This window comes from Ailuropoda melanoleuca, chromosome 1 (genome assembly GCF_002007445.2).
Source record: "Ailuropoda melanoleuca isolate Jingjing chromosome 1, ASM200744v2, whole genome shotgun sequence".
Taxonomy (NCBI): Eukaryota; Metazoa; Chordata; class Mammalia; order Carnivora; family Ursidae; genus Ailuropoda; species Ailuropoda melanoleuca.
In genome coordinates this window covers 124219071-124233285 of record NC_048218.1, presented here as the reverse complement: position 1 = coordinate 124233285, position 14215 = coordinate 124219071, and the positions used below count along the sequence as shown (strand labels likewise).

General features: G+C 43.7%; 1 protein-coding gene across 2 annotated transcripts in view; it reads right to left on the bottom strand.

Moving 5' to 3' along the window:
• Positions 1-14215, bottom strand: part of LAMB4 (laminin subunit beta 4) — a 101532-nt gene that overhangs the window by 32379 nt on the left and 54938 nt on the right. For both annotated transcript variants that reach the window (XM_034666331.1, XM_034666338.1), the window contains 6 exons: positions 7247-7424; positions 5964-6107; positions 4368-4599; positions 3763-3920; positions 2073-2297; positions 1252-1472 (listed from right to left, as the gene is read on the bottom strand). In XM_034666331.1, the coding sequence (XP_034522222.1) occupies positions 1252-1472; positions 2073-2297; positions 3763-3920; positions 4368-4599; positions 5964-6107; positions 7247-7424 (1158 nt within the window). The remainder of the gene's footprint in view (positions 1-1251; positions 1473-2072; positions 2298-3762; positions 3921-4367; positions 4600-5963; positions 6108-7246; positions 7425-14215) is intronic.

The window sequence follows — 14215 nt, the reverse complement described above, 5'->3', positions numbered from 1 at the left end:
CAACAGGCAAATGACTAAGGAAATCTCAATAAATTATGGACACTAGTTAATGATAATGTATCAACATTGGTTCATTAAATGTGACAAACCGTACTAATGTAAGATGTTAAAAGCAGAGGAAGCTGGGTGTGGGGTACATCTTCTCTGTACTATCTTCACAACCTTTCTGGAAATCTATTCTAAAATAAAACATTTACTAAGGAAAAAAGGACATGGAGAGGGAGAGAGAAAGAGTGTGTGTGTGTGTGTGTGTGTGTGTGTCGGAGCAGGAGGGTTGGAGAGAAAGAAAAAGAAAAAAAGGAGAAAGGAAAACACATTCTGTATATGAGAACTACCTTCAAAAGTTGACTTGCATAAGGTTTGACCTTTGAATCAGTTGAACAGTGGAGCTGAAATTGGAGGTGAGCCATGCTTCTCATTATTATTAGTAGTTGGGAAAAGTCCAGCTTCTTAAATTAGCATTTTGATTCCAATTAAACCCTGGTCCCTGTAGTGTGGCCTGACTCTAAAATTTCTTGTCATTGTTTTACCCTTCCCTCCAATTTCTATTAATGTGGAAATTGTTCCAAGGAATATATTCATTAAACCAAATACCCTGATCACGACATGAATAGTTTTTTTTCCATATAGATGTTATATTCATTTAAAAAATTCTATGCCCGTTATTTTATTGACTAAAATTCGCATGTGCAGTTAAGTAGCATTAATTGTATATTACACAATGCAGATTTGCTCCTAGTGCACTACCTGCATTCTTTAGAAACAACTGACCCTCATTTGGTAAGTAAAGGACGTCTTACTTTACCTGTACGTAAAGTAATTGGTGGGCTGTAGGGAAAGACAGCCCAATTTCTGAAAATGGAACTGTGGGTTCTGCAAGCACCCACTGATTTTCATTCTGATCATCAATTCTGATTAATGATCAATTTCTTGCAGCTTCCCTGTGATCATACATACAGGAGAGGGAAAGAGAAGTTGTCTGTGTTTTGCTATGCATGAATTCTGACTTCCCCAGTCACAGAGAGGTTTGGAGAAAACCGAACGAAGCCAAACTTGACCTTGAGACCCTGATTCTCTTTGTTTAGTGCTTCTCATTCTTGATAAATGCAGACTCTATCCCTGTATAAGGCCAATCCTGTCCAAAAACACGAATTAACAACAGTACATAAAGAAGACATTATTTACAAATTTGGAAACCGATTGCCCCCTCCCTTCCCACTCTAGAGCCCTGGTAAGTTCAAAGCATCTTGCCTGGTCGCAGTGGCTGCTGTGAGAGGTCCGGGGGTCACAGTCACAAGGCTGGCATCCTTTGCTGGGGACCAGATTCCAGTATCCATCTGCACAACGGTCACAGGCCTGGCCTGTGACGTTGGGCAGACAAGGGCATGTGCCATTGTCAGGGTCACACAGGCAAGCTTCCTGACCAGGGGGACACTCAGCGGGATTCACCCCGGAAGGATGGCAGGAGCACCCTGGGATAAGAGAGCCATTGCTACAGGTAAATTCAGGGACGACACTGGCATTCGACAAACCATACAAACATTGTATGTATCATTTCTCCAAAGGGCTCAAGGAAGAGATACCTGACGATATTTCAGATTTATCAAAGAATCTCTGCAGGTTGAACCCATTCAACTCTTTCTGATCGCCCCACTTAGTGATTTCATGTGGTTCTGCCAGTTAACATTCCAAAAGCTCACAATTAGGATGACTGAAAACCTCGCTTTTTCCACCTGCCATTCATGATCTGAAAATGGTTTACCATGTTGACTTGAGACAACTGAAATGGTTAAATATCTCCTAAAAATGAGTTTACTCCTTTTTTTTTTTTTTTTTTTTTTTAAGCATAGACTCAATCCCTTGCCCTCTTCTGTGATTCCCTAATTGATACATTAAAGACACTGGTTGAACTGGTCCCAGTTCAATCCTGGAGATTCCACTCGGTGGGTCAGATGTATAGTCTAGGAATCGGCCTGTTCATATCCCGGCCCTGTGCCCAGGCAATCCCAGCATGGTGCACCAAGGGCCTCACTCTGCTGCCACATTTCCTTCGGGGAGCCGGGGAGACTTACTCCTGCAGGTCTGATTGACGGCTGATCCAAAGTGACCTGGTTTGCAGAACTGGCAGTGGGGCCCCCACGTGTTGTGCAAACACTTGAGGCACTCCCCTGTCAGCCGGCTGCAGGATGCGGGGTCCGTCACATCGGTGTTATTGTTGCAGGCACACGGCTGGCAAGGCGCTCCCGAAACTTTGGGATTTCCGTAGAAACCCACAGAGCATTCTCCACACTGCTTACCTGAAAGAAGGGGAGAGGAAACAGGAATGAGATGAGAAGCGTGTGCGTCTCTGTCTCTGTGCATGCGTGTGTGTGTGTGTGTGTGTGTGTGTGTGTGTGTGTGTGTGTACTGGGGGAGCAGGGATGGAGACAGATACAGAGAATAATTAGGCTCTTCAAGGGATAATGAGATGTCACACATTGGGGAAGAAGAAGGAAAAAAATGTTCCGAATTAAGACATTCATTTTAATTTATCATCCAGTCAGAGACGACAACGATTATTCAGAACTAAAAAGTCCTACGAGGAATGCATTCTAGTTCTTAAAAAAACTCCAGAGCAGCAGCCACAGGATTCCTGGATCTTTCTATAGCCGGGGTCACCCGAGTGTGCCTCAGGACCCAAAGCCGGTCTCACCCCCTGTTCTGTCTGGGGGACCCCCACCCTCAGCTGGTTCTGGAGGTGAACTGGCAGCACCCCGAGATGGGGGTCTAGCAGTGCAGGTGGTGACAGTGGTTTTGTTGACGTGCACACCCTGGAGGGTGCTTTTATCAAGCATCATATGGAGAAACCATCCCTTCGCTCCCCCACTTGCTACCCTTGCAACCACCGGGGAACTGTGGTCAGTTAGGCACCCACACTGTGGGTCCACCCCCCACATTTTGGTTCATCCTTTTTAGGAACGCTCTCCTTAGCCAATCATGGTCTCAGCTCTTCAACACTGACCAACCAAGCCAGAGTGGACATGGACAAGAAACTACGTGGGAAGAGGTCAGAATGAAGTAGAGACATAGGGAACAAACAAGAAAAAATTAGCCATGTCACGTATTATCATGATGGTAACTACCACTGGAGAAAATAGCAGCACCATATTTTCAAAATATAATTAAGTCAAGTAGATTTCATGTTTTTTCCTTGTTTGCTTTATATATTTACATTCATGCTTAAACTCTTCAATATAAAATTTTTGGTAGTGGGACAGACACAAATACTGAATTGACTTATACAGTGTCTGTATGAGGCCCATATCAGTGCTTCAAGACATCTGAAAAAATAAGTTATATCTTTGAAATATCAGTCAAATTGACTGATTGGGATTATATAAAGAAAGCATTTGATTAACATTTTTTACTTTTTAATTGCTTATGTTATATATACTACTTGCTCTCCTATGGATCTTACTTAACATGTGATGGTTTTATTTTAAATAAATCAATTTGATTTGAACTCATTTGGTCAGTTAGTTTTCCAGAACATTAAAAACAATTATAGCTTGGAGGAATGAGCTTTTCATTGTCATTGGTTTCTGAATCATTCAGATCCTTTGGTTCAGGAAAGCAGCAAGGTACCAGGTTGTGTCTTCTTACCATTAACTTATATTCAGGACCATTGAATTGGTCAAAGCAGATAAATTATGAACATGGAATAATTTTTTAGGTAGCCGTAAGGGGTAGAAGTAAAAAAGCATCATGAACTAGACTGTGTACCTGCATAACCTTGAAGACAATTGCAGATCACATCTGAGCTCCAAGGATGCTGATAACAGGAATGGGCAAAATACCTGCTACTTGAGGGAACGTCTGGACACGGGCAAGGACGGCAGGACCGTCCTGAAGGCGGATTCCCATAGTAACCATCGATGCATCTGGCAAGACAATTTCTTTTTACCAAATGTTCCCAGGAAAAGCTGATATTAGCCAATGTGGATTTGCTAAGCTTGAGGACAGCACAACTCCCAAAACTCAGTGTTTTAGAAGATGCTCGCTTGTTCTGTGATTTTTTGCTTTACATTGAACATCCCGAAGTGCATAGTCACTAAACTCAATATAGTAGCAGTGAATTTACACGTCCTATTTCAGGGACATAAAAAGCAAGATGCCAAGCCAATATATGCCTGTTTTTATGTAATCAGACATGGTCTGGCTCATCACAAGATCTTGAAGGACAGGAATGACACTCTATCTCCCCCCCCCACACCCATAGCAATCATTCTACACTGAAATACCATTGAGTCTCTACTCAGTGATCCCTCAGAGTGTGTTACGACATCAGAACAAAAGAAACAAAATTAAAGTGCATGTGAATTCCGTACCTTTCACAGTTTCTTCCAGTTGTAAAACCCCCGCAATTGAAGCATGAGCCTGTCTCTGGATCACAAAGCTCAGCGAACCCATTACAAAGGCAAGGGCGGCAGTTGGGGAATCCGAAGTAGCCTTCCAGGCACTGATCGCAACGGCGGCCGGCCACCTCCCCCTGGCAGGAGCACTGTCCCGTTATTTGGTCACATACAGGGCTCTTAGAGCCTTGAGGGTGACAGTGACATCCTAGAGAAAGAAAGACGACATGTTGAGTGGAGGGCAAGTGGTGTGCTGGGGAATGAGTGACAGTCCTGATTTTGTAACCCTGAACTTACTGTCACATCCCGATCAGGTACATAGAGTGAGTCTGAGAACCTGGTCTGCAGTGAGTAACAGGTCAATGTGTGTCACACAGTTCCCTGGTTCACCCAATAAACAGTACGTTGTGAGCCATCGAGGCTTATTAAGTGTTGTTTACACACAGGACCTGAACAAGTAGCATGTTCTTAATGACTTGAACTTCCAATTATCAAGTCAAACGTCAAGATTCTACAAAATACAAAAACCCTTCTCAAGGTGGTTGGATTTTTCTTTTTCCTAGGTGAGATCATAGAGGCTCAATCCTTCTCTAGAAAATAGTTGAACCCTTAGAGCCAATCTTCCCTATACAGAGACGGGAGGCGGGAGACATGTTTGCTCCTTTGTGTCTACCCTTTCGTGAATCTCAAGCACTTCATTCTTTTTTTTTTTTTTTTTTTTTTAAGAAAGGGAAACAAGTGATCATGGACCTAAGCACTGTGTGCTGGGTAGACAATGACCAGGAAGGTATGCCATCTCTCTGAATCATGACTAAAAAGATACATTGTTCCTTTACCCAAAAGAATTAACCTATCTGGAGAGAACCACCAAAGGCAGGTTTCTGTGGAGAACAGTAATTTCACTAATGGTTTACAGCGAGAATAGAGAACTATATCCCCGTAACATGGGAGCCATGAGACTGGATTACCACCATGTAGGCCCTTATTAATAGGTGGCTTATAAAATCAGTTCCGAGGGCTGTTTGCAAACCTCGCATCAGAGAGGGTGATACCCAGGTGGCAGAGCTGTCCCCTTCCTTTACTTGTCAATCTCAGTGTTCTTTTGGCCTGGCCAGCCACTGGGCTTCTGCAGCACAGCCAACTCCTTTCCCGGTGTTCCCACATCCTCCCTAGACTGCTATCTCTTTGATACAGACTGCAAAACTCCCAGAAGCATGGGCTGTGTTTTTATCATCACTTGTGATGCCTTCACAAATTAGCATGTGAAAGGTACGGAATTCACACGCACACAGGCCACGCTAATGTCTGTATCATTCCAATGCTAGGACATGTGCTGTTGAAGTGAGCACCATCACTCAGGATTACCAATGGAGCTCGTGGCCCTCTGAATGGATGAATGAAATACTATGGGAAAATTTTCCTGTACATTAAATCTACATAGACAGATGACCTGAGTCATGTCGTCCATTTCCCAGTCCCCTCCTCTTTGAAACTCCCACACTGATTTTCCTGCCTTGCAACTCCAAGGTTGTAACCATGCATGTCTTCCCCCATCTGTTTTTTGCTACGTACGGTGACAGCCATGATGTCCCAAACCATAGCTTCCTGGTGAGCACTTGTCACAGCAGCGCCCGGTCACGTGAAGCTTGCACTGGCACTGGCCCCCAAGTCGGCTGCAGCTGGGCCCCACCGAGCCCTGGGGGTGACACTTGCAGGCTGCAAGGAGCCAAAGAAGGCAGTGAGAGGTGAAGGAAGCGACAGAGAAGCACCTGGTCCTGTTGGGAGCTTGAGTTCACTTCTCTCTTCGTTTGGTACTTCTCTCATCCTCGACTCCTTCATCCGTGAAATGGGAAAAACACAGGATCGACCCCAGGGGATTATAAGGATAAAGACAATAATGCCCGTGAACTACTTAGAACTGTGTGGCAGGTAGCAAGTGCTCAATAAACATGACTTAATATACATACCTTAATATACAATAAATGTTACTCAACAAGTTAATGAAAGGCTTAAAAGAAATTGTTAAAATAATTAACTGTTGCAATATAATTAGTATTATCGATATTATTCCTTCAATTCCTGATGATCTATGTTGGTGCTGGACTATCCGTTCGATTTCCCTTATTCCATCCCTTTTATGACGTTGTTTGCATCCTGAAAGCCGGAGTCCTACAGTGCAATGGGAGAAACGTTTGCCCAGAACTCAGGAACCCCGGGCTCTCACTAGAATTGTCACTCTACAGCAGCAGTTCTCAGCTGGGGGGAAATTTTGTAACCCCTGCCGCGGGAACATATGACAAAGTTTGAAGAAATTTTTGAATGTCATAACTGGAGGGAATGTGCTACCGGTATCAGGTGGGCAGTGGGTAGGGTTGCTGCTAAACTTCCTATAATGCACAGAATCGCCCCCATGATGACCCCCCCAACAAAGCATTAATCAGCCCCAAATTTCAGAAATGCTAAGGGTGAGAAACACCGCTCTATGGCTTAGTGAAATGGACAAGTTACCTAATGTGTTTGGACCCTAAGAGTCTCGTTCATTGAATGAAAGTTTGAGGATGAAAGAAGTTGTTTAGAGTTCATTCCAGCCCTAAAAATTCCAGGATTCCAAATAAGTATTTTTGGACCATTGTTCCAGTTCCCAGCAGCCAAATGCTATTACAAGGCTATTACAAGGCTCCTTTTTAATACACTCACTGTACTGGGCATTGGGATTCCAACAGACTCTGTTGTATATCTAATCATTGGGAAATTGGCCCTGACATTGATTGTTTGGAGTAGATGCTAAAATAAATTAAATCGATTCACATTCTAAAAAGCTGTGTGTCAGTAGAGCCCATTGGGCCAATACTCACCTACTGCCCCGTTGTGTAGCCTGGCGGACATGCTGACTACCAGCCTTTCACACACACCGGGGAGCACCTGAGATCCCGTCTTCGCGGCAATTTCAGCACAGCTGTGCTGCTGATATCCATCTAAATCCTGCTTGCTGCAGAAATTCCCCAGTGAATCGATTTGGGGAATCAGACCAAGCTTTTGAAATAATACAAAAAGAGGACTTAGGTTCATAACTGTCTCCCGTTCAAGATTCTAGTTGTATAAACAATTAGATCTACGAGAAAATGCTTACAACTAAAAGATTTAAAGATTTTCATTGTTTTTAAAAAATGCCAATTCTCTTGGGACAAAGAGAATAAGACTTTTTTTTTTTTTTACCATCCTTATTATATTTTTAGCTTGGTCATAAATTTATCTTAGATTGCTAAGACTTTTAACTAGGCTACTTGCGATAAATTCAGAAATTATGGCATAGTGCATTCCACAGCATTATTGTGGAACTCTAATTCCACAAAACTCTCCTTTTAAACGTTCTGTCCTTTTCAATTACATATGAACAGTAGCGTCCTACATCGAACTGTCTGTCTCTTGGAGAGTCGCAGCGTAGATTAACCTGCTAAAGCCCTGAGAAGTCCTGCAAGAAAGATACTTGTAAACTCAGTGGTTCCATGCTTATTTAACTACTTGGTCCTATATTCAAGTAACACTAACATCTCACAAACTCAGTATCTCACAGATGCATTTTGTGAATTGCTGGCTTAGAGGGACAAATTGTAGCTATTAGAGGGACAAATGCATTGTTCTAAGCTTATTCTCAAAGAGGGATCATGTATAGTTCGATACGTATGCGAAGGAAAGCCATATGGTTATATTTCTTGAGGAGATTTTACCTAAGTTATAACCTATTACCATTTTAAATGTTTTTCAGTGGCGTGGTTGATGCAGGGGAGAGCAAGTTGGTATAAAAGAATCGATCACACCAAGTTGGTCATTTTGAACGACTGGTAAAAAAAGTAGCACTGAAATTAAGATTTAATTCAGCAGGTCAAGTTAAAAGGGTGAACAAGGTGGCCCAGATAAATCTCCCTGGCCTTCTAGTTTTGTCCACACTGAACCTCATTCCCATGGTCCTTTGCTTCAACCCCCTTTCAACTACCCCCTCCTTCTCCCCGCCCCTGTGCCCATCCCCACTCCCTGTTCTTCTTTGCCCTTTGACACAACAGTGGTGGAATCCCAACCCTAGATGCCCATTTCACAGTGTCTCCACTCCTCAAACCTCTATCCTCATTCTCCCTGCACCCCTGAATGGGCCACTCACTGCCTCTTCTTCCTCTGGCTTCACAGAGGACATGGAGCCTCCCACTTCCTGCCTCACAGATACTACCCCGTCCCTGGCTCAGTGCTAACGAAGAAGTGTCCGGGGAAGTGGGGTCCGCCACTATCCCCTCTGCCCTCAGGAAACTTTCCTGTGAATTATGCTTTTTTTCTTTAATCTCTTCCTTTCAGCTGGCATTTAAATGTGCTGAAATCTCTCCCATCTGTAAAATCACCTCCTTGATACATATTCCTCCTGCCCCCGTCTCTGCCCTTTGACTCCTTGATAGCCACATTTCTTGAAACATTGTTTCCCTGCCACTCTCACTGCCCCCTCCCGCATTTACTCTTCACGCCAATGCTACACCTCTCCTTCCACCCATCCCTCAATGTTGGGTTCCTTGGGGTTCTCTCATCAGCCCCCTCCTTACTCCACACCCCCATTCTAGGTGATCTTGACATTTCTGTGTCTTCAGTTACCATCAATATAGATCGCTGACATCTCGATCTAGGTCTCCTGCCCACATCTCAATTATAGGCTCCAGATCTGCACAAATAAGCTTACTGGTCATCCCAAAGGCACTGCAAACCAACGCACCTGAGCCTGCTTCCTTTCTGTGCCTGCTGGCAGGAAATAGTGCCAGCAGGTGCCAAGCTACTCAGTGTAGAAAACTGAATGAAACAGGTCATCTTTGATACTTGCCTCTTCTTCATCCCACACACTCCTCCCCCACCTCCCCTTCCCCACACATCAAGTCAATCACAAGCCTGGTCCATCTAAGCTCTTAAATGTTTCTAGGAGGCATTTATCTCTCTTCGTCCCCCCCCGTCACTGCTCTAATGGAGGCCATCTAGATTACCATGGTGGCAGCCCAACAGACATCCCATCTTCCACTCTTGTTCCTCTTCCCCCATCAATTTTCTACGCTGTAGTCACAGTGATTTCTTACATGGCAGTTTGTTCAGATAACCCCTCCTTCAAACATTCAGTGGCTTCTTTCTCTTAACCCCAGCCCCCCAACCTCCCAGCTCAGTGGTTCTCAATATGGGAGGCGCCATCCCCTAAGGGGCATTTTGGAAATTCCAAAAGGTAGTTTTGGTTGTCAGATGAGGTGTGTTACTGGCTTTTAGTGGGTGGGGATCAGAAATCCCAGACGTTTTGACACAAAGGAAAATCAGCCCATGTCTCCTACAGCTTTTGAATATTTCACTGATATCCATGCAGGAGAAATCTTTGTTTATAATTATGAGTTGAAAGCCTTACTCTCTGTTTTAAAAACATATTTGCAACATGTTTGCAACATACCTGCTTTCGGGGCCATCTCACACTGAGTGATTCTACACCTACGAGCAGTCCGTCTCACGTGTCTGCGGTGTATTCGTGCCAGTGCATACATTTAAAGTACATAATGCTCCCCTATAATTACTTTCCTTTTACATCTCTGTATTTGCACATTACATTGACATTCTTTGGAAGGTATGTGTGCACATAAGCTATAATGCCTATGAATTGCATTTCAAATCGGTAAAGAGTGTTACAAAATATTTGCAATAAAGAGAGGAGGTTGGGTCAGGTGAGGATCACTGCTCGAGGCATCCCGAGCTTTTCTGTTCGGGGACCTGTCACAGCTTCCAGTAGCTCTCAGACCATGCTGCCATTTCCCCTGTAACTCTCTACATCCCCTCTTTAGAGAGGAAGTCCTGGCAGGTTGGGGAAGGTGCTTGTCTTGTTTACACCGGCGCCTACCGCAGGGTCTAATTCACAGCAGCTACTTCATAAATATTTGCTCAATAAAGAAGTATATACACCTGTCTAGTGTGGTCTCTTAAAGTTGATAGTAAAATGACTGCATTCTCCAAACACGCACCGAGTGAAGAGAGATGCAGAAGGAAGCCGGACAGGCTAGGGTTGGGGATGAGGGCAGCCAACCAGGGGTTTGTTCTCTACAGTTACTGGTCTGAGGCAGTTTCAAGGAGGCCAGTCCTGGCACCAAGCTGATGGGCCAGATGGTAAGAGTCCCTGTCAAGCTATAGGATTTTGTAATGTCATGACTCCCTTCTTCTAGAAACTTCTAAAGACTTGTTTACCAACTGTAGTCCATTGCATGGTTTAAAAGAATAGCAGTTTTATATTCTAGAATGGCTAATATACTTTCAACTCTAAACACATTGTCACAGAAGCATATATCATTGAATCAGGGTGACCGAAGGAAATTTGTAACTGTCTATGTTTGCCGAACAAAAGCTGTTTCTGCAGAAGGAGCATGCAGGGTTGACCAAAGCTTTCATCCCAGCTTCTTGGTCTTAGATATAAATGTTAATCTGGCTGCAGGAGAAGAATGAACTTTGCAAGGGCCAGGGCTCAGGTGGTCAAGCATCTTCCCAGAGCAGCACATTGGTGGTGTGGAAATAACTGTATATTTCTGTAATCGGAAAATGTGCATTGGCTTTCTACTGAACATCCGGGGTCAAGGACTCTAAGGGACACTGTAGGTGCCCTGCCCGGATCTTCCTGTTCACCAGCTGCTGTGGCATTGGCCGCTAAAGGCTTACAGCTGTCCTTTTCTCCAGAAACTTGGACTCAGCCCACTTGTCCAGAAGTGAACACACTCACTGGGGGATGGGTGGGGTGGACGACTTGGGTGCGCACACACCCACCCCTTTGCCTCTAGGTGTAAGCAGCTGGGTGGTCCAATTACATTCCCACGCTCCCTGTGGGATCTACACTTCAGCGCAGATCACACCCTTGCTCCGTTCCTTCCCGTCCCCTGAGCCTCTTCTCCCACAAGCACACCTTCAATACATCAGGGGGACCCAAGGCCCTGTGTCAGCTCCGTCTTCTGGGGAATCTGACCTGAAAGAGGGATGTAGCCTCTCTTCTGAGGTTCTGACACTTGGCCAGGATCAGGCTGCTCTCCTAATTCTCATTCACATCTCATGGTGTTTGTAGCTATATGTTAAGAGAATGTTGCTTGAAAACAGATCAAATGGAAACATTTTTCAGTTAATTTCAAATATCACTGCAATGATTTTATTTACATGTCTGTCTTCTATATCGGGCTGAGAATTATTTGAGGTGAGGGACCAAGAGCTTACACCCCAGGACCCAGCACAGTATCAGCCCATGTATGCTCAGCGAATGGGTGATGACTGGATAATTTGCATGGATGCATGAAATATAGCATCACACTATAAACTTTGAAATTTACAAAATTAGAAATATTCGGGATATGGATTTAAGATGAGGAGTATCTTGGCTCTTACAAATTTGAGTTTCATGACTATTATTATAACAATATCTTCATGATGTATGAATCCTTGATTTCTTCCTTTCCCTTTCTCTGCTCTGCCTGGTTCCTAACTTTTAGCTTTTTTCCCCTAAATTAAATCTGTTGGATTTGATTTTCTTTCTTTGTAACTCACGTGTTGGTCTGTGAGTAAAGTTCTATTTAAAGTTCCTGGGCAGAGAATAGGACTTACATAGGTAGGGAAATCATGATAGTTTAAACTCTCATTCAAGAGTTTGTTTCTACTTTCTACTTCATTTCTTCCGTAATATGGCAGAACGTCACCACAATATCAGACGGCCCTCCAGGTATAGTACTTACACCATCTTTGGTTAAGGTTGCCAGATAAAATACAAATCACCCAGTTGAAAATGAATTTCAGAGAAGCAATGAATAATTTTTTAGTATGTCTTGTGCAGTATTTGAGGGCAATATTTTGGACATATTTGTGCAATATTCAAATCTAACTGGGTACCCTGTTTCTTCTCTCCCCCCTCCTCCCCTTGCTCCTCCCTTACTTCCTCTTCCTCCTTCGTTCCTCCCCTCTTCCCTCCCTGCTCCTTCCATCTCTCTCTTCCTTCCTCTCCTTCCTCCCTTCCCTGTTTTCTAAATCTTGCAATCCTATCTCTGATAAAATAATCTTATACAATGGCTTTTTTTAAGATGTTACAATACCTGAATTTGTTGAATAAAATCCAGGATACACCTGCCTCATACTGAATTCTATAGTAGATGATGAAACAGCAAAGTTCCAGGTTATAACTTTAAAATGTTCAATGGTTAAAAATTAAACTTTGAAGACACAATTCGTGAAATGGGGACACACAACTAATTAAAGCAAGGATTGTCCAGCTTCCTATAAAAGGCTAGACAGGAAATATTTTTGGCTTTGTGGGTCCTAAGGCCTCCGTGGCAAGTACTCAGCTCTGCCTTTGTAGCTTGAAAGCAGCCATAAAGCATACATAAACAACTGGCCAGGGGCGCCTGGGTAGCTCCTTGGTTCCCTGTCCGACTCCTGGTTTCAGCTCAGGCCATGATCTTAGGGCTATGAGATGGAGCCCCATGGCAGGGGGGATTGGATTCTCTCTCCCTCTCCCTCTGCCCCCCCACCCATAAAAAAATAAATCTTTGAACAATTGGCTATAGCTGTGTTCAAATAAAACTTTGCAGTACAGTGATTTGCCAATTAAATTATGGTATTAGAAGATTCTTGCAAATATTTTTTTGAAGATTTTATTTATTTATTTGTCAGAGAGAGAGAGAGAGTGTGCACGTACACAGGACCGCAGACGCAGGACGAGCGGCAGGTGAGGGAGAAGCAGGCTCCCCACTGACCAAGGAGTGTGATGTGGGCTCGATCCCAGGACCCTGAGATCATGACCTGAGCCGAAGGCAGACACTTAACTACTAACTGACTAAGCCTCTCAGGTGCCCCCTCACAAATATTTTAAAATGCAATTGTAACAAATTATTTTAATTTTTATCCTCAAAATTATTTAAAACAAATCCCACACAAGTCTCTACAATTCTACTGAAGGTGGAATGTACCTGATACTTCCACATATTTCTGATGATCCTGAGAGTTAACGGAGAATACTTTCCAGAAATTAATTTGACAGGCTATTTCAAGAGCCATAAACCTTGATGAGTAGGGAAGAGATAGGTGAATGAAGGCTTAAATTTCCTTAGTGCCCAAACTCTGCCCGGGGACTAGCCTGGGCCTGAAGTTGCGTACAGAGTGAGAGGTTTGGCAGGAACATCCATGGCCCAACTCTGTGGGGGAAAGGCGCTGAAAGAAGTCATTTGAGAAACTATGACGAATCGTTGCTAAAAATGATAAGAAGACACATAAGCACCATAAAAAAATGCTTATGATATAATGTGAACTGAAAAATATCTGTCTACGTACTTGTATGAGCGCTCTGATCACAAGGATATAAAAACACGGTATGTATAGAGCGGAACTTACAAGATTATGACAATTAAAGTGGCAGAATTTCTCCCCGAACTTTCTGCAATGCCAGGACGCCGTGGTGGCTCAGAGAGGGGGCTGTGGCATCAGGGAGTCTAGCTTTGATTGCTGACTCCTCACTCACTGCCTCTGACCCTGTGCCTCAGTTCTGTGGTCTATAAAGTGGGGACAATGACGGTACCTCGCTCACGGAGTTGTCGAGAAGACTAAACAACAGAATACGCAAAACACTTGCGACCGTTGCTGATGCGGGCTGTTCTGCAAGGTTTGCAATTGGTCTTAGGTGACGTTTACAGAGAATCAGTGATTTTTACAATGGAACAAACTCATTAATACTTCTAAAGAAACACTGCACCATGGAATCTAAAACTAGAATGATAACGGGGCTCAGTTCGGAAGGCAGCTCCCCCGTT